The sequence below is a fragment of the Phaseolus vulgaris genome, chromosome 8 (assembly GCF_051622355.1).
Source record: "Phaseolus vulgaris cultivar YP4 chromosome 8, ASM5162235v1, whole genome shotgun sequence".
Classification (NCBI taxonomy): domain Eukaryota; kingdom Viridiplantae; phylum Streptophyta; class Magnoliopsida; order Fabales; family Fabaceae; genus Phaseolus; species Phaseolus vulgaris.
This window is the reverse complement of record NC_143505.1, coordinates 4,861,258-4,886,712: the sequence shown is the minus strand read 5'-3', so window position 1 is coordinate 4,886,712 and position 25,455 is coordinate 4,861,258. Positions and strand designations below refer to the sequence as shown.

The following is a 25,455-nucleotide window of genomic DNA, read 5'->3' as shown; positions in this document are numbered from 1 at the left end:
AAAAACGTAATTATACTAAATGCACCTTCATTCTTACGTATTTTAAAAATTATCTTCTCATTATTCATTAATTAAAAACACACATGCTCATAATATTTAATTGAGGGAAAAGAAATATAATATTTTGATAATTTTATATAAAAAAAACTTATTTTTAAAACATCATCACTTTTTTTGGTATTGTTTGGGAGAGGGTGAGAGTAAAACCAGGAGGAAAGGAAGGAGAAGAGAATGGAAAATTATGTTATTTGAATTTATAAAAAAGAGTGAGAAAATGAGTGAATTTAGGTGGAAAGATATAAGATATAAGTGATGTGATTTTATATAAAAATAATAATTATATTATTTATTCATTTACTGAAATATTTTTATCTTAAAAAGAGTTAAATTAAAATAAAGATAAATGTTTATATCTAAAGATTAATATATATTTATATATTTTAGATAAAGAATTGTAAATAAGAAAATAATTTTTTTTACAACCAATAGCTAGAAAATAGTATATTAATTCATTTTTAAAAAAAATCATATCCTCAAATTTTTAAATAATTTTAATTAAAATTAAGAATAATGTTTATTAAAAAAAGTTGGTATTTTGTCATAAATATTTTCTGTCTATTAATAATAATATAAAGAAAACTTATTTTTGAAAAAAATTTAATTCAAATTAATATAAAATAAAAAACAATACCTTAACAATATTTTTTTTTATAATAATTCAAAAATTTATAATAATTTCAACTTATCATAATAATAAATATAATATACATACCATATATTAAAAAAAAATTATAATTTTAAATTTTGTTCAAATTTGAATCATATATTTCCATCCGTTATAAAAATAGTAAATTAAGATAATGTAACATTAACAACTTCCTTACAGCCAATTACAAATAATGAATGAAAAACATTTTGCAATTTAATTGTAATATAAATCACAACATATTTTTTTGAAATTTCTTAACCATGCAACCTTCCTAGTAAAATAGTAAAATCTAAGATTTCATGCAAATCTACCATGTCATGTTCAATCTCTTGATATTTAAGTTAATATGAAAGTAAGCACACCATCATCATTGATTAACATACTATATGAATAAGGCTATTCACGTGTTAATTTTTTACTAAATTTTACACAAAATAATCTATAATTGATTATTAAAGGGTTTAATTGATTCAAACTCTAGTTGATTAACTATCTTAGGTTTCAAATAATACAAACACATGTATGATGGGTTATGTTCATTATTACTTTAAGGGTATGATCGATTACGGATCTCAAACCTAATATGTTCTTGAACGGGGTTGGAACCAAGAGAACGATTTGAACCACTTTTCAATCAATCGGTATTCAGTTTCTCCCTTCCTCTCAAAACGAACTTCTCACTCTTCCTTCGTTATTCTACCTCTCGTCCTCGTGAACTCTAAGCTCGAATGGTACCTGCAAAATGTACTCTGACGCTTAAGTGAGAATTCGGTATTCGACACTCAAAACTCTTAATATTGTATGAAGACGTACTTGATTCTTGGAATCTATGCTTATTTATATGATTGTCACGAGCCCTTTGTTATTAGACCGAATTAGGGAGTTTGGTCATGCTTAAAAGTATATTACCTAGTTGCTTGTTCACTGATTAGTCTCGTTAATCTTATTTAGGCGTAATGATTTTAGAGATGTCGGTCGGCTTGAACCGGGTGCCGAGTCATGGTCTCGGTTGTGCGAACTCTACCAGTACATAATCAATTATAATCCCTTCATTTAACATAACAACGTTTCCAGAACTTCAAATGCATGTACCATGCCCAAACAATGCTTATTTGAAATAACCACATTATCATTCAACCACACACACTATCCAACATTTATTTAAAAAAACTCAAATGAATCTACACAATCAAAGCTCAACCTTCATAAACTTACAAAGCTTATGTCTTTTGCAGTGGTACCTTTCATTCTCAAACTAATATAACTTTCTTCATGTTCACCTCATCCTCTACACTTAAAAAAATACCATGTTTGTTACCTCCCTACTCAACATCAAGCAAGGAAAACTAAATGGGACAACAAGAAAGCTTACCTCCAACTCCAAGGGTACAACTTTGTCTCCACACAAAAATGATCTCTTTTCTTTTCCCACTCACTCTCCTCCTAGCCATATACACCTCCTACATAACCATGTGAACTCACTATTTGTTTAGAAAGATCACAAAAGAATCTCTTCACTTTACTTATTCACACAACAACTTCTCTTTCTTTGTAGGTTAAAGGCTTTACCTTACACCTATCTCATATAATATACACATATTTTAAAATCTTAAGTCACATCCAAGAATGATCACACTATCAATCCAACAATGCTCTTCATTTCTATAGTAACCATTTAACAAACATTAAGAGCACATCCAAACTCCTTTTATGGAAAACCAACTTTCACCAATTTCATGCAAACCACACCCACATTGATACTTCAAATTCCCATGCAAGGATGCAATGGTAATTACACAGTAATAAGTAATTTTTTCATGCAAATCACCACATTTCACATGGAATGCTTCTCTCATTTCTCATATTCCATTTATTTCTTTGCAAATTAGTTGAAATCCTTTCATCAAAGGTGTTACAATAAATCCCCAATCTCAGCCTTCAAATTCTCATACATAGTACAACAACTTTATCAAAACAGTGTTAAAGTTGAATTTATATGAAGAATAAGGTTGTATTCAATTAATAGAGTATAAATATTTTATTTTAAAAATACATGCTAGAATAACAAAGTATATGATACATTACTTTATGCAGCAAGCATGCTGAATACTTTTATTTTGTTTGCAATGAATTAAACATTGTTTTTCCTAACAATAACTTTTATTAAATAAAATATAAATAATTACGAAGAGTTACACGCTAATTTTGAAATGGACATGATTATCTCTCAAGAAAAAAATTGCACAAGTAAATTTAAATTTGTCAATGTTACTTATATAAGAAAATGAGGAAAAACCAAAATACAATCACAATTAGTCTTACAAAGTTTAATTCACATTTAATTTATGTAAAATAATTTTAAGAATATAAAGTGAAATTTCATATAAAAAATGAATATATAAAAGATATTGAAATATTTTATTTTAATATGATAAAAAATAATTTAATATAAAAAGTTTAGTTTTATTACTTTTATTTGAAGTAATTCAGTATATTCAATAATGATCAGGTATATTTATTATAAAATTAAGATTAATATTTAATTATTGTATTTTGTTTTTTAAATTTAACTTTTTTAGTAATTTCAACCAAATTAAAATTAAATTTTTTTATTTTTTTATATTAAAAACAAAATATTTCACCACTTCACTCTTTATTTCAAATAAAAATAAAAATATTGCAACTGCAAAACCTTTATGTTTCTGGAATGGAGTAAATGCTGAAGTTTCAGAAGGAGATGAAGGATCTTACAAAGTTCTTCATTGCTCAGCAGTTTCTTCTCAATGCCCTAGATTCCTCTTCTCACTCGTCAAATCCCTATTCCAAGGTCTAATTCGTTACTCTTTCTTTTTTCTATTTCTGCATCACAGTTTCAATTGCATCAGAAATTTCAACATAGCGTCTTTGTTTTTGTGTGGATTATAGATTTTTTTTTCGATTTTGTGATCATTTATGTGGAGAAGGAGAACTCCCAAATGCAGAATCAATGACGTTTTTGTTTTTCTCTGATCCAAAAAATCAGAAAAGGGTATTTTGGTAATAACTGTAAAATACTAGACGTGCTTGTTTGTTCCAACATCACTGTGGCTGCTCTGCTGAGTTTACCAAAACAACCCTCATTCTGAGATAGCAACAATATCATACACAAATCACAAGGGCAATAATGTCTTTTCGTGTTGAACCTCCTCCCCTCCACATGCACTCGCTATATGTGAGATGAGTTCTTTCCCCTTTGGCATTGGAACTCCCAGCTAGCACCAATGGCTCTGAATGTTTGTGTCTCTCCTAACCCTAAATGGGTTGCATCTTCTTCCTTAGATAGTGGTTCTTCTTTGAGACCTTCACTTGGGTCTTGTTTTGGTAACTCAAATATTGCTAATGTGAATCTCAACTTGAGTACTAGAACTAGAAGTTTGAGTTTGAGGAGAAGTGTTGGTGTAAGATCTAGTTTGGAAACTGCAGGACCCACAGTCACAGTGGGACAAGTCACTGAGGTAAACAAGGACACCTTCTGGCCGATTGTTAAGGCTGCCGGGGATAAAACCGTTGTTCTAGACATGTACACCCAATGGTATGTTAATTATGTACAGTTGTATATCATGTGATATATATATTGTTATAGCTTATAACCACGTGCTTTTCTTTTTTATAATATTGTCATATTTTATGGTGGATTGGATTATAATTGAAGAAAGAATCATGCTTTACATCTGTTTGTAAAGCTGCATGTGCTGGCTCTCTCTTAGCTGGGAGATTCCTTGGTAAACATTGTTATGGTTAGCTTTATGCTGATTTTGTCAAGACCCAAGATCATGGTTGGTATCACCTAACAATCAGTGATTTAGATGAAAAGGGGGCAAGAGTAATGAAAATCACTTTGTTGTATACACTGCCTTGGTACAAACAAAAATGTGAGGTATGAATTGGAAATTGGAATGGCATTCATTTGCATTAAAGTGAATTTCCCACTCTACCGAGAATGAATTATCCTAACATGGTGTGTGATTGGAGCAATCTTAGTCTTTAACATGGTTGCACTCATAGTAGGTCTTGAATTGTGCAGCTGGGACGTCTTAAGACAAATAAAAGTTTAGCTAATAACAGTTTGCATATATTTTGTGTGACTTGGTTAGTGTTTTATTAAATTCTTGTTCTATAAGCCCTTTTTCTCTCTTCTGGTTTTTAATTTTTTGTCCTGCCTTCAGAAATATGCATAAGCTAGCGTTTTTTGACCAGCACCGTGCATAATCAATTGTAGATCAGACTTAGATTCCCTCATAATATATCTCTGAGCAATTTTCAAAGTATTGTAAGTACCTTAATGGGGATGGTTCAAGATGAACTTCAGCCAAGGTCACACCCCGCGAACAAAAAGTTCATATAATTAAGTGTGAGAGAAATAGTATTTGTTTCATGAAGTGAGGGTTCATTTTAGAGGGAAAAGTTAGATGCTGTAACCAAGAAAGTGAAGATAATAGGTTTAAAGAACTGCATAGTTTATTATAAATGTGTATGCAACTTTTCACAATATTTATTAATTGATTTAACTATCAATAGTTATAACTTTTTGCTTTTGCCAACTTATCACGATATTTAGTGTGGATGCTTTCCAGTCCAACATTGCTGGAAAGCTTCTAAGTTGGCTTTAGACCAACAATTGTGTGTCAAACTTTTTAGGATTTATGTGCTTTGCAAAGGCCTATACATGTGTTGTACTATGGAGCTGTCTTTTGGTATATTAAACAAATGGTCCCAAATCAGGTCACTTGTATTAACTCACTGTCAACTAGCTTTGCCTGATTTAGCTTGCATAATGAGTGTACTTATTTTTTTATCTCCACAATGTGTACAAGAGTGAATTATACATGAAGTTTTATGGTGATGTTGTTTGACCAAAATAGTGATCAGCTTCAGAGCAAGTTTCTTTGGTAATGATAAACTGGTTGGGTAACAAAACAACATAAGCAAAAACAGAGCTAATACTAAAGCTTAACATTAAAATCTTTGGTTAATTTGTTTTTGTTATATTCTCTGGTACGGTACTGCAGGAATGTTTGTTTTTAGAGTCTTTATTTTATTTTCACCATGTTGAAGGTGGGAAGTATTTGGCTTTTTCAATAACTCAACTTGAAAGTCTTGTTTAGGTTGATCCTTTATGACATTGTTACCCTTGCTTGTTGCCAACTGAATATTTGGACAATCTTTGATATAAATTTATGATTTTTTTCAGGTGTGGCCCTTGCAAAGTGATGGCTCCAAAGTTTCAAGAATTATCTAAGAAGTATGAGGATGTTGTCTTTCTAAAACTTGATTGCAACCAAGACAACAGGGTATGTGCCCAATTCAAAAAAATATTACCTATATGAATCCATTTAAGAATCGTGATACATAGGGATGAGATTAAAGTACATGTTCATCCTTAGTTTATGTATGAACATATTTTATTGAGCATAGGGTTAATCAATACTTTCCTTAACAAACGTGGTATAATTTGTTTAATGTTTGTTGGCAGCCATTGGCAAAAGAGCTGGGGATTAAAGTGGTTCCCACTTTTAAAATTCTGAAGGACAACAAGGTTGTAAAAGAAGTTACTGGAGCTAAATTCGATGATTTGGTTGCTGCCATTGACAATGTTCGATTGAGCTAAGAATATAAGTATTCTCTTTCTGTGTAAAAATATTATGCTTGACACCCTTTGTAAGTATTCTATGCAAATGTAAGATGATGAGGAGTGGAAGATGATGAAATGCTATCATGTGATTGTTGTAAGCTAATTGTTTATTCCCTAACGTTGTCTTTGTAAGTGGGTGAGTAATATTCACCCAGATGGATTTTAGGGAACGTGTGTTCTTCTGTGTTCTTTGTATCTGTGCAAAGGGAGAAGAAAGAGAAAGTCACTTATACATTTGTGAGAATACAAAAGTACTCTTGAAACATTTGTGAGAAGATAGATAATAGACTGTTATAAGTTATAACATAATCAATTACAATATAATAATAATATTTTAAATAATAATAATCAAAATAATTTATTAAATAATAATATATAAAAGTAATAATAATAAGTTAATAATAAAAAAATTAAAAAAATAATCAAAATAAATTTATAATAATATTTACAATATTAATTTAATTTTACGAATTTTCATATATTTTTATGTGTGTTAGATAATTTGTAATTTTTTTTTCAATTGATTTCATGAATTGTACAAGAATACTCCTTTAATGAAACGTGATCATATGATTTTTTTTTCCGTCTAATTATTTTTATATAACTCTTTTTTCATCATAGTACAATTCTATATTTAGTATTATTATTTTTATTAATAAGGCATTGAATTTTTGCATCAATTTCAATTTATTTTATTAAATTTTTAAAAATTTATAATTTAACTTGAATCTTCTACAATTATTTCTATTTTAATTTTATTTATTTTTATCAAAATTTATTTTCAATAATTTTTGTCAAATAATTTATATTTTTTTTCAACTCAATTCATGGATTCGAGAATAATGTTTTAATAACAAATGAGTTTGGCATATAAATAAATAATTATATTTTATTTAAATTATTTTTAATATTAGGGTGAAATTGTAATATTACAATATTTATAATAAAAAAAAATTATCAATCATACCTATCACATCAATCATCAATTCTTATAAAAAAAATTCTCATTTTTCTTTACTCTTCACTTTTTTTTTTCTCTTAATGTAAAGAATTCTCTTCTATGCAGATTCTCACTATATCATATCATTTTTTACCTACACCCACCAACACTTTGTGAAATGCCCTTTGCGTCCTTAATGAATAATGTAAAATGTCTATTGTATCCTTAATGAAATAAAGCATAAGTTTCCGCTGCACCAATGCATTTTATAAGAAAATGATAAAAAATGGTAAGAAGAAGAGATGTTTATTATTCTTATGTGTATATTACATCACTCATGTATAGGAAATATATAGGGAGTTTCTCTCTCCCAAATTACAATCTAATTAGGTAGGATACTAATCATGAGATTCTATAATTATTAAATTAATTGCATATAATTGGGTACAATATCGTCAAATATTGCATACAATAATTGCATATAATTTGATAATTATTATTTCCTTAATACATTTCCCTACAACAACCCTTAAGCACCTAAGGCACAACGACACCCAACACACACCACTCACTGAGTTTCTAAGGCACGACGACAGAGAGAAGGCGAAGAGCTGTAGTTTACGGAGGAGGAGAAGAGTTGTGGTTACGGGAACTAATACGCAGGGCACTCCCCCATTAAACTGATGCACTCATCTGTAAATTGTGCGACTTTCGGATATCTATATCCAAAAGTGTTTTTCTTTTTCGAATGTGCATATCCGGAGTCATACCGGATGCTTATGTTCGGAAGGTTATAGTTAATTTTTTTCCTCCAGATATGGATACCCGTAGACGTTCTGAATGTGAAAATCCATAAGTTTAAGGATTTTAGATGATTTTGAATGATGAAATCTAGAAGTCAGTTAAATGTGTTTTTTTTTTCAATTGATGATAAATATGTTGACCGTTTCAGATGCTAATATCCGTAAGTATGTAACTTTCGGATATTGCCATACATGAGAAAATATATGACTAAGAGTAAAATTGGGTTTAAAAACTTATATTGGTTACATAAAAATTAAATGATAGGGTGGATGAAGAAATTGCCTAATTTCTTTTCAAAAAAAAAATCATATCCCAATTCAAACTAAGTATAAAGAAAGAGATACTCAATTATCAAAAGTTATGAACTTGGTGGTGTCTATAAAGTAGGATCATGAGTATCTTTTTGTAATAACAAAAAAATGTTTGGGATAATTGTGGGTATTGTGGTATACTAATACTATTTTTTTAATAATTCATATCCCACCATAGGTTCTTTGTAGTAGTGTACCAACCCTTTAACCCTCGTGTGGTGGGTTCATATATTATTCTCAAATTGCATTATGATGCACATGGCCTTAATTCCCAATTAATTTTTATCATAATTTCTCCTTTAACCTAAAGTTGTCCTTCAATTTAAAGTGTACAAAATAAGACAGCGAGAAAGACTCTCTTTCTATTAAAAAATTTAGAAAAAAAGTAGTAAAAAGATACCACATGTCAATTTTTTAGATATTTATTTAAACATAATGAAATAATAGTAATAATATTATATTATTTATCCTTTTCTCTTATTTATTTTTCTTTTTCTTTTTCTCACTTCAAATCATTCAATTAAAAAGAACAATAGTTGTTTCCACTTTATACGTGTTCACCTCTATTGAGCTTATCTTTTGTGTATCATATATGTGATTGGAAAAAAACTAAAAAAATTAATGAGTTTAGAGATTAAAAGTATTGTGAATGAATTTTATTATATAATTGTTATATATTTATAGAATTTAACAGAAATGTGTTATCAAAGTTCTCACATTATTCAATACTTTCTTATAGTGAGTTAATTAATTATTGTATTAAAAATATAATTAAATTTATTATAGTACAGAGAGAGAAGTGAGATCATATTAGATTATCATAAGTTTAAACCAATGCTACACTTTTAGTATCTTCAATTATATCATTATTTTAAAAAATTATAATTAAATTGAAAATTCCTATCACATAAATTATATATATTAACATGTTATGCATTTTTTATATAGTGTATACTTTTTAAAAATATACCAAAATCTGAATTATTTAATTTATGTTTATGTTTCATTATTGTTATAATTATTATTTTTTCTATATGTAAACATTAATGTTACATTAGAGTAATGTATCTCCTTTCCCTTTTCTATATATAATTATAATAGTAAATATATTTTTTATGTTCATTGATCGTATGTATGATCTGATTGCATTAGTAAGTATGATATTTATGATGTATAACTTTTTTGGAAGTTTAAACTCTTTAAGAAATCATTAATAACACATTTTTAAAATATATTATATGTCTATTTAAGGTTATAACATTAATAATGTTTTAAAACCATGAAATACAAATTTAAAATTGTAATTATTAATTTTTTTCTTTGTTTTGTATTTGATATGTTTTTTATTGTTAATAATAGTTTTAAATACACAATACAAAACATTTACATTTTTTTTTATAAAATGTTAAAAATGATTTCTTTCATTTCTATGAACGAAATGATTAACTAGAAATTGAATTTGTGAGATGCTTCAGATGTGAAAAGAAGGACGTTCTGGTCTTCTGGAAGTTTAAACTAGTTTATCGTCTTCACTTAATGACTCCTCCTTTTTTATATTTTCAGTCTAGAACTTAAAGATCAAATTGACTTCTTATAAAAAAATACCGGAGATAGATTCAACTATACCCGCTACCAAGACAGACAAACATGACTCTTGAGCCTTTTGTTCATCACTTGAAAGAGATTCAAAATAACTTTACAATATTAAATCTTGATAAATAGATCTAGAAGTAACCCATTTGACAGTTACTAATTTAGGACTTGTTACATTAGTTGCATATTTGAGATGAGAAAATCCTTTTAAAAGACTAATATGAAAACTTTCATTAAAAAAAAAAAATCCTTTTAAAAGATCATAATTTTCAGAAGACAATGGGTCCTTCTTTGTGTAGTAAATAATATGATTCATGGACATCCTCAAAAGATAATATATTAGTAAAAATATCATCCTGAAATCCTAAACCATCCTCGATATCTTTAGCAGATTTCTTAAACCGTTAACTAACAACTTCAACAAGGTTATCAAGATCAATAATAGTTTCCTTAACCTCCACCACCCCTGCATTACGAACATGTAAATCATATATTTATACATCTACTGCAGGATTTTGTTTCTTTGTGACACCAATCACTTTCTTGTGAGAGACATCATTAGTTTCTTTGGTCCGGAAAGTCACAAGTTTATACAGCAGGTTTCGACGACAGTTTGACAGTGTTATCGAGGTTATCAAGATGTCTTTTGCATTTAGAAATATTATGCACTATTATTTTGCATAAAGAGCAACATGTAAGCCACTTATCAAATTCAATATATGTAATAAAAGCAAAACCAGATATTTTCACCAAAATTTGATTAGACTAAGCAAATAATATATCAATATTAATCAACACTCTAATAAAAAAAATTAAATTTATTCATGATGTCGTCATCAAGAAAAAAATAAATATCAATCTATTGCCAATATTTCATGAAAGAATGGTAAATCATGCTCCAACGCTGAGTTTAATAAAAGATGGCACAAAATCTCTCTTTCAAACAAAAACTCATTATTCATTAATTAAAAGCATATATACTCATAGCATTTAATAGAAAAAAAAAATAACTACAATATTTTATTAATTTAGAAAAGTATTAAAGGACCATTCATTTATTTTAAACTGTAACTTATATTAATGGTAGCGAGCGAGTATTCAATTATGGTTTATTTACAAAGTACAAAAATAAAAATCAAGCATTCCATTTTAAAAATATATGCTATATTAATGAATTCTAGGATAATTACTTTACAACATGCCTGAATAATTTTATTTTTACAATATTAATTTTCTAAACAATAATTTGTTATCTTAATAGGCTGATTCTACATTCACAGCTAAAATATAAATAATTATGAAGAGTGACACGCAAATTTTGAATTGAATATTATGTATCCTCATAATTATCCTGCACACGTAAATTTAAATTTTTTAATGTTAGTTAGATAAGAAAATGAAGACAAACGAAAATAAATCAAAATTATTAGTCTTGCATAAATTTAATTATCATTTGTTCCGACCCCAATTCAAAATATTTTTTTAACTTGAAATTCCATTTCAATTTTATCTTTAAAAAGTATTTTATTAAATTAAAAGAGAATGTATTTAAACTGTTTTTAATTTTACATTGAAATGAATGTAATAGCACAACATTTAATTTATGTGAACTAGTTTTTAAAAAGTAATATATATATATATATATATATATTAAATAGTTTTGTAAAAAAAACTAAAGTGTAAGAAAAAAAAATATTTGAGTTACTAATGTCTGGCTTGAATGGTTTGTGTTGCGTTTACTGTTATGACTAATGTTCTATGAATGATTCGTAATCGATGAGATACTTGTCTTGATTACGTGGGAACAATTAATGTTACTCATATTTATTTGTTGCAAAGGGGATGTGTATGCTGATAAGTTGATTAATTTATGATTTATTCATAGATAATCATTTCAATGGTATAATAAACTTTCATATAGTCTGCTATTATAATTCTTTATAAATAGATATAGTTTAGGTATCGTTTTTTTTTAACGTATGAGTTTTGACCTATTCTTTCCATATTTTATTTTATTTTAATAATATTTTTTTTCATGTGATGTCAGATGATTATTGTTATTTGAGGTGTCACTAAGATAGATGTTAAGTTGTATAATGATGCCTAACATGATAACTTTTATAAAAAAAAATTATATTATTAAATAGATAGAAGAGTGGAGGGAAAAAATAGAGGAAGAAAAAGGTAGGTAAATTGGAGAGGGTGAAGATGAGTGCATCAGTCTAATGGGGAAGTGCCACGTAAGAAAGCTGATGCAGAGTAAAATGACGAGAACACCCTGTTGGAAGTTGCGCCTAACAGGAACAGAAAATTTCAGTGATTTGAAAAATGGGAAGAAGAAGAAAGAAGGAAGAAATCATCACAATGCTGAATTCAACGACTTCACACTCTCGCAATCACAACTAGTCAAAATGCGTTTTATTTCGTCAAATTAAAATATTAATAATAATGATGAATCATGAAAATTAAAAAAAGAAAGAAGCAACGGTTATAAATCTGAGTCTGGGAGTTGTAGAAATCAAAGAGTGAAAAACAGAGAAGAGAAAGAGAGAAAGAAAATGTGTGGGATTTTCGCGTATCTGAATTTCAACGTGAACAGAGAGCGAAGGTATATCTTGCAAGTTCTCTTCAATGGCTTGCGCAGATTGGAGTATCGTGGATACGATTCAGCCGGCATCGCCATCGATTCCTCTTCGCAATGCGCTTCCGATGCCGAATTCCCTCTCCCTCATCCTCCTCACGTTTTCCGCCAAGAAGGAAACATCGAATCGCTCGTCAAATCTGTGTACCAAGGTCTAATTCGCTCCTCTTTCTGTTTCCTATTTTCTCCGTCGCGCTTTCAATTGCATCGCAAATTTCGACGTGACGCGTTTTGTTTTTGTGTGGATTGACAGAGGTGGGAGAAATCAAATTGAATTTGGAGGAGCCCTTCAGCACGCACGCCGGAATCGCGCACACTCGGTGGGCCACTCACGGAGAGCCTGCTCCGCGGAACAGTCATCCTCAGACCTCTGGTCCGGAGAACGAGTTCTTGGTTGTTCACAATGGAGTTATCACTAACTATGAGGTAACGATAGTGCACTCTGAATGACCGCCTGTTGATGCCGGTGTTGCTCTGTTTCTATGTGCTTATTACTTTTTGAGATGCTGTGTGTTCAGGTTTTGAAGGAGACGCTGCTGCGGCATGGCTTCACGTTTGAGTCGGAGACTGACACTGAGGTCATTCCCAAGCTTGCGAAGTTTGTTTACGACAAGGCCAACGAAGCTGCGGGTAATTTTTATTGATGAGTTAGTCGAGGTGTTTTTGTTTTTTGGTTTTGAACAATTACATGGGGTTTACAGGTTTGTGGTACGTGTGAATGTGAATGTTGTTGGTGATTAGTAGTTTTCACCTGATGTGGAACTGAAGTGTGATGTTTTGGTGATGTGCATTCTGAAATCCTGTGAGTGGGAAGAAGGTGGAGGTAGATAAGGTTTCTACTATTTTAGTGCTGCGAAGGTTGAAAATTGTGATCGCGGTTTTGTTGTTTTCTTTGTATTGTGGAAAATTGTAGAATGTGACTGATGTGGTCCGAGAGCCCCCAAAAGTCTTTGTGCGGCAACTGTGGTTGCGGCACAGTTGAGGTTATAGACCCCAAAATCCTTTTCTAAGAAGGCTTAGCTTTTTTGGGATAAAGATGCTTTTTCCACTAGGAGGAGTCAGTGACATGAATCATATAAGTTTTCCGCTTTTACATTAAGCGCAATCAAGTTTTAGATTGTGATAACATTTTCATTACAAGCAAATGTGCCCGATGTGGTCACATTTGCAGTTGTTGTAGGAGACTCCAAACACATTGATGTTGCGGCTGAAATCGCAACTCTGAATCCATTATGTTGTCCCTTTGTTCCAAATGTTGATATACTTGCTTCTGTTAGATTTCTAAATTGATTTGCATTTATTCTGTTGGGAATTCCTTATTATTTGTGCTACTCTGATTACAACGGCTTCTCTTAGACTTGTGTGAATATCATAATGGTTTCGGATGATTTTAGCTTGAAATACATTTCCAATCATTTTGCAGATGGTGTTACCTTCAGTCAAGTTGTTTTGGAAGTTATGAGGCATCTTGAAGGAGCTTATGCCCTTATTTTCAAAAGTCCACATTATCCTAATGAATTGATTGCTTGCAAGCGTGGTAGCCCACTGCTCCTAGGTGTTAAAGTAAGTTGAATGCAATTTAGCAAAAAGTTTCTTAAACAATGACCTACATGTAAATTGTTCTTCCAGTGTTTTTTTCTGGCAACATTTGTTCTTTTTTTTTTCTCTTGGATTTGTCAATGATGCTTCTAGTTGCAGAGCCAAAATATCTATTCAGTAACTTAGTATTAATTTTTCATGATTCGTGGACATTTAGTGAAGGTAAAGATTTTGGGATGGACAATGATTAGAATTAGTGCTCTAATTTCAGGAATTGACAGAAAATAAAGGCAATGGTTCAGCATTTGAGGATGACAAATTCCTATCAAAAGATGACAAACCCAAAGAATTGTTTTTGTCCAGTGATGCCAATGCTGTGGTTGAACATACAAAGAAAGTGCTAGTTATTGAGGATGGTGAAGTAGTTCATCTCAAGGTACAGACTGCACCCCCTCTTTTCAATGTTGCACTTGCAAGCCAATGTTTTCATGTATAGTACTTAAATATAGTAATCTGACTAAGGAAAACACTTCCATGACAGTATCTTTTCTTTGTGAAGATTGTTTTGTAATTACTTAGCAGATCACTTCATCTATCCTTTGCTCTCTGGTCTATTCCCTTTTTTGCGTGATTAGATCATTCACTGATACTATATGTTACATATGGTTATAATCACGCCAAACATATTGTTCTTAGTTCTTACATATAAATGGTTGTGCCAGGATGGCGGGGCTTCTATTTTGAAGTTTGACAGTAACATGGGAGAAAATGGGGCTTTTCTTTCTAGAACTTGTTCAGTGAGACGTGCATTATCTGTTCTTGAGATGGAGGTCGAGCAAATAAATAAAGGTCATTATGAGCATTATATGCAGAAGGAAATTTATGAGCAACCGGAATCTCTAACAACCACAATGAGGGGGAGGCTTATACGTCTTGGAGCTAACAAATCCAAGTCTGTTCTGTTGGGTGGGCTGAAGGATCATCTCAAAACAATTAGGCGAAGTAGAAGGATAGTTTTCATTGGTTGTGGTACAAGTTATAATGCTGCTTTGGCAGCTAGACCCATCTTGGAAGAACTTTCTGGTCAGTGCTGTGACAAATCTTTTTATAATTTTTTGCAGTTTACAAGTTTGTCCATTCTTACAATGTTTATTCTATACATTCAATTATAGGTGTTCCTGTTACTATGGAAATTGCTAGTGATCTATTGGACCGGGAGGGACCAATATACAGGGAAGATACTGCTGTTTTTGTAAGTCAGTCTGGCGAAACAGCTGACACTTTACTGGCACTGGAGTATGCTTTAGAGAATGGTGCTTTGTGTGTTGGGATAACAAACACTGTTGGTAGTGCAATAGCAAGGAATACTCATTGTGGTGTTCACATAAATGCTGGTGCTGAGATTGGTGTGGCAAGTACCAAGGTAAATTTTGCATTTAAGGATCGTGTTTTCTTCATTTCATTTTGCATTGTCTTATTATTTGTTTAACCAGTGGTTTACTCATGCGCATTTATAACTATTACAGGCATACACAAGTCAAATAGTGGTGATGGTCATGTTATCTCTTGCAATAGGAGGTGATACAATTTCAAATAAAGCCAGAAGAGAAGCTATCATAGATGGTCTTTTTAACCTGCCAAGTGAGTTTTTGTTGCCCGAGTATATTACAGGAATTGGGTTGGGTGTCTGGTTCATCCTACATGTCCTTTGAGTATAATTTTCAACTGATTCTCAGGTTTTAAAATTAGATTTTCATGACAGGTAAATAAGATCGCCACATGGTTAGGATTTAAATGGATGTAGGTTAATCATTGTTAAAGATATACCGATGATGATAACTTCATTAAATAAGTGTTAATATCAGTCTCTAAGTTCATACCATCTAGTAGAGAACTTTTAACTTATGAAAAACGAGAAGGATGGATTTTTTTTTAATAAAACTAAAAACTGGAATGCATTTGAAGATATTACTTTGTTCCACGCCGGTTTTGTTAATTTCTTTAATGGAATAACAATAATTGTGTAAAAATAGTCATAATGTCATGTGGGTTTGCAATTACGAAGCCCTCGGGAGGCTTGTGGATTGCCACAAGCTTTCTTGGAATGGAGTAACCTCCCCTCCCCCTAAACTTCTATCACAAAAAAAAAAAAAAATTAGAATCTTCAGGAATTCTAGAAACCTTCCTTCAAGCTAAAAACTATTTTTTATGAGGAATCGTTCAAAATGCAGTACTAAATACCTCATGGAGCTACAGGGAAGTTGTAAAAGTAATCTAATTAACGTGTTGGATTGTAGATAAAGTGAGAGAGGTGCTGAAACTTGACCAGGAGATGAAGGATCTAGCAAAGCTGTTGATTGCTGAGCAGTCTCTTCTTGTCTTCGGAAGAGGATACAACTATGCAACTGCTCTTGAGGGAGCTTTGAAAGTAAAGGAAGTGGCACTTATGCATAGCGAAGGGATACTTGCTGGTGAAATGAAGCATGGTCCTTTGGCATTAGTTGATGAAAATCTCCCAATTGTTGTTGTAGCTACTCGTGATGCTTGCTTCAGGTTGGTTGTGACTGTTGATTAGCTTTATTATCTGACATTAGAAGTTTGATATTGACCATCTTTTATCCTTGACAGCAAACAGCAGTCTGTTATCCAGCAACTTCATGCCCGCAGAGGTCGTCTGATTGTTATGTGTTCTAAAGGGGATGCTTCCTCTGTTTGCCCTAATCAATCTTGTAGGGTAATTGAAGTTCCTCAAGTTGAAGACTGTCTTCAACCTGTAATTAATGTAGTTCCATTACAGGTATGTTTACAATGCATTTTTCTTGTTTTTTTTTATCCTTACAAAGATTTCTTGATATTAGTGTCGAAGATCCTATTATTACTAGTCTGCATATCTTTATATAAAGTAACTCTCCATGTTGACAGTGATTCGTTATTATTTCATGAGCTTCTTAGGTGTTTTCTCTTTTGTTTGAATATAAATATCGATGTCTGAATTTCTCATGTGAATTTTGCAGATTTCTTTCCTTTTTGCTACATAGAATCTTTATAGACTAATCTTCATTTTATTCATTTGCACGAAGAAGGAATATTTGTGTGCCTAATATCACCTCAACAAATTATTTCTTTACGATGCAGTTATTGGCATATCACCTCACTGTTCTCAGGGGATTTAATGTGGACCAGCCTCGTAATCTTGCCAAGAGCGTCACAACGCAATGAAGAACATTGTGGCATATTAGCATATTGTAAATTATTAGGAGATGTAGGCTCACTGCTTGATCTACTTGACAGAATATTGTTTTAAAATGATATTTACATCTTTTAGGTGCATTTAACTTCTTTCAAGTTTCATTAGGCAGAATATTGTTTAACATGATGATTACATCTTTCATCTATTTAATATGCTGAATCTCGGTTGCTTGGGTTGCTATCTCAGTTGCAATTCCTTTATCACAATTGGAATGAGTATGATTTCCATAAAAATAATTTATAGCATGGCCCTGCATTTTTTCCAGAAATGAAACTGAGCGCAAGGAACAATACCAAAACACTTCCATGTACTTTAGGACTAAAACTTATGGAAACATTGTAGTCATGATTTGAGTTCACTGATGTATTCTAAGTTGAATAAAGTGTTGCTACTGTAGGGATGAAGCAGTGATACTCAGTACTTGTTATGAATTTGTGCCCTAAGAAAACTATCTGATTTTTCACAGTACAGTACAGCTTTTAGTTTTGTAGAGAAGTTATAATTTGTCTTTGAAGTTTGTGATCATTTTAGTTCAATTATTTAAATATGTAACCATGGAACAGTTGTTGAATTTGACAAAAAGATAGTTAGAATTTGATGATCTAAGGAACAGAAAACAAAATGAAACTAAGTTGCGGAAGATATTCACCTAAATTACATTTGTGTAACAACATCAAACGTCTCACCTCATAACACAATTCTACAAACACTTTGTCATTGATTAAAATGTATTAGAAATTACAAATTTTTAAAATTCAGAGTACATATGAAATCCTTGAAAAAAAGTGTTCGTAAGATTTGTAATTGCTGCCACTATTGATACACATTCCTTTTGAAATTCGGCATTACCCCTGCGTCCTATACTAAATTTTGACCTGAATATGCATGTACGATTCTTAAATTGTAGTTATCTTACATTTCTCTGATTTTGATCTGCTTTATGTTTATGTTTTTAGTAATAAAACAAACTATAGTGACTTCTTGATACTATTACACCTGATACTCCTCATATTTTTAGATTAAATAAACTCCCTAATTATAATTTTGTTGAAGACACTATGAAGGTAATCAAAGAGAGAGAAGAAAGAAGCAGCAAGAGTGAGAAGAGATAACAGAAGAATAAAACTTGTATTACACTGAGAAAGAATACAGAAGAAAATATAAGCAAACAGAAAAAATAATTAAATTGTATGCAGAGCACATGCAGAATACATCAAGTAACTTCCTCTCTTAAACTCATGGTTAGATTATCAACAACCTTGAGTTTATGCTTGAATTTTGCAAAATAGACTCTTTAAATTGGTTTAGATAATCAGTTGGAATGTGATAATCTGAACACGTTTCTTCTGCACATGATTTCTGATAGTGTAAATTGATTTCTAAATGTTTTGGATTTTGAATACATTCATTATTAGAAAACCATTACATAAAAACTAATTAATTACTATATTAACTAAAATAGATATTTTAGAGATTAAAAAATTTGTTGATATCTAAAGTGAGTTTTATTATCGATTAATAATTTCTAAATTTGTATCTAATCAGCTACCGGTAATTAAAACCTTGGTAGCTAATTAGATATATTTAAGTTAGGTAGCTAGGTTTTTCTAAGATGCTCTAAAAGGGTGTTAAATAATTAGATTGACAGTATATTTTCTTAAAAATAAATCTTCAACATTTTAAATTTACCGTTCTGCTGACTGCTGATCACAACGAAGGAAGAGTGCAAATCATGTATGTTTGGATCAGTGTGTGTGTTTGTGAGGGAGAGAGTGTTTTCAAAGGAGAAAATAAGTTGAAGATCAATTGAAACTCAGATGTTATATTTAGGTGAGCGTTTTGCAAGATTATTGTTGCCTTAGAGAGATATGATGATCATTAAGCTATGAAGAAAGACTATTAGATTCTTTACCATCGGGGAAAAACTCAAAAGTAGTTTGGAAACCTATAGGAGGAATGGGGTTATTGGATAATGGGAATTGTTTTCAAATGGTGAATTTTGATTAGGTTAGAGAGATAAACATTAGTGGGGTATGTGAATGATCTTTTATCACTATGTTGTTTTGAGACAAAAACCAGAAATACTTGCAGAAAATGGCCCAATCACAGCATGAATTGAATCAAGCTGCTAAAAGGAACTGCTATTAGTTATAGTTATGATAGAAGACGCACCTAATCATGTTGTTTTATATTAAATAGTTGAGTCTAACACAAACAATTATATGCACAAATAAAAGACCAAAACACAGATAATAAAACCTTTATATAATATTAGCTAAACCACTCTACTAACCCTACATCCTTTTTGTCTGTCACAGATTTTGAGAACAATATGCTTGCCCACCTCCAAAAATTTTCATCCTTTGTCCCTTGAGACAGTTGATTCATTCAATCAAAGCAGAAAGGAAAAACATAGCACTATACAAGATATATAATATATATATATATATATGTATATATATACATATACATATCAATGAAGACCAACCACAGGTACAGAGGGACAGATTGATTTGTATTTTAAATGATGCAATGTTCCTTGTATCTTCTACCAAGCAGCCCTCAGCCGAACACCTTCACTACCAACATTAACCTGAATAAATTGAACACCAAATTATTCACAAATACCCAAATATATTTCACAAACCTAACAAAAACAATCAGAAATTTCACAGCCCAGATAACAAAATCACAGTTTCCACTTACCAGCAAAGACCATGAATTGGAGACACCAAATGACAGAAATCATAAATGTAACCCATAAATTCCACATACACAGATAAAGAAAGGAAGAATGTTTAGAGACAGTTTGATATGGTTTTTAACGTTTGATGTTATTATCTAATCAAAATAGAGTTTTACCTTGATGATCTGTGTAGATTTTTAATACAATTTTGTATCGTGTAGATTACCAAATAGAACTTCAATTTTAACAGGAGAACAACACTAACACATAAAGAAATAAATTAAGTTTAGTCCAATACAAAAACCTCGTAAATTTCGTATATCCAAATAACAAGAGGCATAAATGTAGGACATGCCACGAGAAAAGATCATACAGTTCACGTACCCAAGAAAAGGACATAATTAGATGCAAATTCTTAGTGTTGTTTTGAATCAGAGTTAAGTTTCACTTCATTAATTTATGTCGGTGTTGATTTTTTATGCAAATATTTGTTCTGTGAATTATAAAGTGAAACTTTAATTGTAATTGAAAAATAACACTCAAACACATGAAAAATTGCATCTGTTTTCCTCAATAAGATTACCTATTAAATTTCAGATATATCCAAATAACCAGAATCATAAATGTAAGATTCCCCACGAGAAAGGACCATAAAATCCACATACCAAATAAGAAAACACCGAAATTTAAAAGCAAAATCTTAACATTAGTGTGGTGTCTAATCAGGATTAAAGTTTCACTTCAATAATCTATGTTATTTTTAATACAAATCTTTATTCTGTGTAAATTATCACGTAGAACTCTAATTTTAATTAAAAAAATAGCACTAAATAAAAACTTGAAGAAATGCATCTAGTGTTTGTTCAATTGGGAAACCTCTTAAATTTCACAAGTCCAAATAACAAGAATGATAAATGTACGCACCCCACAAGATTTATATGCAAATTCTTAACTTTGCAGTGTTATTTTTAATCAGAGAATTTCACTTCAATAATCTATGATGATTTTTAATGCAAATCTCTCTTAAACTTCAGATACCCAAATAACAAGAATTACAAATGTAAGACACCCAACAAGGAAAAACCATAAATTGCACATACCAAACTAAGAAAGAAAGACAAAATTCAAATGCAAATTCTTACTCCCACCCTCAGTTCCTAAACTTTAAACTCTTGATGTTTAAGGTTAATGCATAATGCTAAAGAAACATTTAATATTACTCATAAATAGTATATTTATCCTAAAATACCCTGATTTAATATCTACATATTTAATTATTAGTTCATGGTACAACAAAGAAAATATGAGCTAATATACATAAGTAAGGGTTTAAATGAAAAAAAAAAAAAATGAGACTTGAAAACTATAAAACATCAAAAGTTTCGAAACAAATTTGATTGACTTAAACATCATGAGTTTAAGAAGGAAGTAACTAATAGAGTTGTGTGTAGTAAGAGCTGAAGTTTAAATTTGTTAATTTTTAATGCAAATCTTCAGTACATAAATTATCATGTCGAGCTCCAATTTTAGTTGAAAAAACAGCAGTAAAAACACATAGAGAAATGCTTCTAAGTTGTTACATCATAAATTTCAGATACCCAAATAAGAAGATCATAAATGTAGACACCACACAAGAAAATACCATAAATTCCACACACCCATATAGGAAAAAAAGACAAAAGTTAGATGCAAATTCTTAACTTTCAGTGTTAGTCTAATCAAATTTAAATCTCACCTCTATAATCTATCTACCTTGATTTTAAATGCAAATCTTTATCACCCAAATTACCAACTAGAGTTCCAATTTCAATCAAAGATCAACACTAAGAACACAAAGAAAAAACACACCCAAGTGGTGATGAACAAGAAAAGCCCACAAATTTGAGATCCCCAGAGGAGGAAAAAAGCTCAAAGCAAAGAAAGGGGTTAGAACATTGAAGGATGATAAACGAACCTGAGGGTTACAATCAGGAGGGTCTTCAAAGAGAGACAGAGAGAACTGTTTATCAGCAACACCAACATCAAAGTGTATAAGACCAGAGGTGGGGACATCCACACGAATGCCCTTAACAGGGAACCACAGAAAGAGCTCTTGCGCCGTCATACCGGACAATTTCCCGATCCGACCGTATCCGAGGATACCCTTTATGTTGGAATCATAGTGCACCTCGTTCTCGAACCTCGCGTTGCACGGTTCCTGCATCCACACCTCGAATTCCCCACTTGTTCCGTTCAACGAGTACTTCGCAATTCCCTTCGGAAGAAGCCCCACCGGAAGACCCTGCGCCCGAAGCTCGTCGTAAATCGTCGTCGAGTTCGAACCCCTCACCGTCGCCGCCGTGGACAGCCACCACCAGGCGGCGATGAACGGCAAAATCCAAACCCCGCCAGATTTAGCCATGAATGATTTGGACTTTTGGTGACTCTCTGCTCCTTTCTTCCCTTACCTACCAATAAATCAATTCTCCTTTCTTTTTTTCAAATCGATCGCTTTCGTCCTTTTTATCAGGAAAAACTGAAAAATACTCCAACAAGTTTGTTCCTTCTTCTGTGCTTTCAGTTTTTACTTTTAAGGAAAATTGCAACAATATTTGTTTCTTTTTTCGTTTTTTCAAGCACAAACACAATCAACAAACAGTATTTGTTTCTTTTTTGTTACCAACAACAATATTCTGTTTCGTTCAAACACTGAAATGCTTTGTAAATCAATTGTCGATTTTTTTAATGCATTTTTAAGATCAGAAAATAAAACTTTTTTGTTTTGTTTTTGTAAGCTTTTCTAGAAATTGTTTTTTCCTCTTATGATGCTTGTTTTTTCATTTTGTCTTTTTCGTTTAGCAGTGACAACAATTAATGAGCCACGTTACCAATATGTATGAAATGGTAAGCTTATAAGATTTGGAAGAAAAAAATAACATTGAAAACTATGAACTAAAAATTGAAAATTAATTTTTGTCACACTTCAAAAATTAACATTGACTAAACTAGTTGTGTATATATAATAATAAATATACATATATAAAGACGCAGATACATATAAAGATATATTAGGATACGAGGATACCGAATCTATATATTATATAATTATGAATTATATAAATTGATAATAAAGATTTATGTGCACTAAGTATATTTTAATTTATTTATTTTTAGCATAAAGATATTTTTCATGGCTAGTTAGAAAAGATTTGTTCACTTTTTATAATCATACAAAAAAAATTATACAATAAGTTTGAGTTCTTAAAAAATTAATGTATTTCTCCTTTTAAAAATTGTGTTAGACTCTTGTTAGAATGATCAAAAATTCAACAAATATTTTTTGAATTTGATACTTAATCGATGAGTGTCATATAAATGTTGTGTCGTATAGTAACACATATCCTAACAAATATATATAAATAAGCATCTAAATACTATAAATAAAAAATAAATCCTCATAATTTTAATTTGTTTTCATTATCTATAATAACACCTCTTATATTAATACGATAGTAATTATAATTCTTTCTATGATTCATACATTATATGATACAATAATTTTTTTTTTAACTTTTCATCACTATTTGTTTTCTTAATTTATGATTATATTATAAGTGAAATCACAATATTTCATCTCCTTTACGAGTTTCAAGCTTAAATTAAGTTATTGTTTAGTGCCCATAAATGTCATTTATTTCAAATTAATTGAATACTGAATGAGGTTTTGCAATGCTAATAATTTTAGGTAAAAGAAATCTACACTAGATTGAAGTTATCCAGATTTTAGAAATCAGATCTAATGTACATAATCTCAATCATAAGATTTCGATGATTTTAATTTTTTTATTTCTTAATTTATTCATATATTATAAAAATAGTTGTTTTATTTACAATGTAGTTTCTTGTTCATTTATACACAATTCCATAATTAATTTGGTAAATATTTCTATTTAATATATAACTCTATATTGACATTTAAGATGTTCATAATATTTTATTATCAGCAAAGATGTTCATAATATATATGTTAGTTAATGAGATTCCATTCAATTGAAATCATATCTAGAATTTATATTTTTATATACATGATTGAATTTGTACCTGGAATATTTTAATAAGTTAGTTTATATTGGAATTTGGTTTAATTTATCTAAATTGAAAATTGATGACTATTAGATATTAAATTTATCATAAAAAAGTGATAAAAAAATTTCGGACAAAACTAGCTAATAAATTACTTGATAAATGATAAGTAAGTTGGTAGATAATAAGCTTATTATAACTATATAAATAATTTTTTTTTAATTTTTTACACAGACATATATTATTAGGTAATTATAATTTTTTACTTTTAAAATAATAAAAATTCGTCTTAAAAAAATTTAATGTTTTTATTTTAAATTATATATGCCTTTTTATTTGAATAAGTCAACTATTTTTTTCTAATCAATATTAGTTAAATTTAATTTTTACTCACTTTCAGAAATTAAATTACCAACTCCTAAAATAAATTATTTTAAATACTTTACTGGATATTTTTACACTATTCAAAATAACTTTTAAGTGGGCAACTACTTTATTCACTCTAGTATATATTGTCTTATCATTCCTTTAAACCATCACTTACATTTATTCATCTAAAAAGGTTTTAACTTAATTTGTCTTATTTATTTATTTTCATCATTAACAAAACACTCTTTAAATAATTTCTCTAGTTATGATTTTTTGTATTGGTCTTTTTAAAATACAACTAGTTTTATATTTAATATTTCTATATCAGGAGTTCCTCAAGTGATCCCTAAGAGGAATCAAATGAGAAAAAAAAAATAAACAATAAATAAAGATAATTTAATAAATAAAAATATAACACTTAGGAAAAACAAAAATAGAAAACCATGAAATTTTTAGGTACTAAAATCTTAACCAAACCTATTCTATACTAGTTTGCACACATCATCTCTACTTACCTCACACATTTATATGATTTTTATGAGCTTTCAATGTTTGGTAACTGCTGTACACAGAAAAGGACATAAAGAGAACATGACAGAAAACACAAGACAGTCAAGGGAAGGAAACCAGGAACAGCATCCTAAACATTAGGATTTAACATTTTTCAATATCTCATATACTTGATTCACACAAATGTTTTTAAAGCATTATTCCAAAATTGTGATGAAGGTTTGATTATTGGGAATAAGGAATCCTTTTACCACTTAAGCTGCATAAAATTTTGAAAGAAATCATACCCCAGATAAAACACTTAACAGTAAAAAAAAGCCTAAAAAAAGAAGGAAACAAATTCTCAGCATAATTGGATTTTTTCTTTATA

The 25,455-nt window shown here is 30.2% G+C and overlaps 3 protein-coding genes across 3 annotated transcripts; 2 read left to right on the top strand and 1 right to left on the bottom strand.

Moving 5' to 3' along the window:
- The first annotated feature begins 3,460 nt into the window (after positions 1-3,460).
- On the top strand, positions 3,461-6,645 carry LOC137823616 (thioredoxin F-type, chloroplastic). Its single transcript, XM_068628824.1, has 3 exons — positions 3,461-4,280; positions 5,940-6,039; positions 6,222-6,645. Exons 1-3 carry the CDS (start codon positions 3,970-3,972, stop codon positions 6,354-6,356), a joined length of 546 nt encoding a protein of 181 aa, XP_068484925.1. The 5' UTR covers positions 3,461-3,969; the 3' UTR covers positions 6,357-6,645.
- A 5,673-nt stretch (positions 6,646-12,318) lies between these two features.
- On the top strand, positions 12,319-17,638 carry GFAT (putative glucosamine-fructose-6-phosphate aminotransferase). Its single transcript, XM_068631233.1, has 11 exons — positions 12,319-12,821; positions 12,923-13,095; positions 13,188-13,299; positions 14,093-14,232; positions 14,480-14,644; positions 14,931-15,291; positions 15,381-15,631; positions 15,735-15,849; positions 16,506-16,761; positions 16,837-17,005; positions 17,344-17,638. The coding sequence occupies exons 1-11, from the start codon at positions 12,587-12,589 to the stop codon at positions 17,425-17,427; spliced, it is 2,061 nt and encodes a 686-aa protein (XP_068487334.1). The 5' UTR covers positions 12,319-12,586; the 3' UTR covers positions 17,428-17,638.
- Positions 17,639-19,708: 2,070 nt separating this feature from the next.
- On the bottom strand, positions 19,709-22,823 carry LOC137823615 (uncharacterized). Its single transcript, XM_068628823.2, has 2 exons — positions 22,099-22,823; positions 19,709-20,051 (listed from the first exon to the last, which is right to left on the bottom strand). Exons 1-2 carry the CDS (start codon positions 22,543-22,545, stop codon positions 20,007-20,009), a joined length of 492 nt encoding a protein of 163 aa, XP_068484924.1. The 5' UTR covers positions 22,546-22,823; the 3' UTR covers positions 19,709-20,006.
- Positions 22,824-25,455: the final 2,632 nt, after the last annotated feature.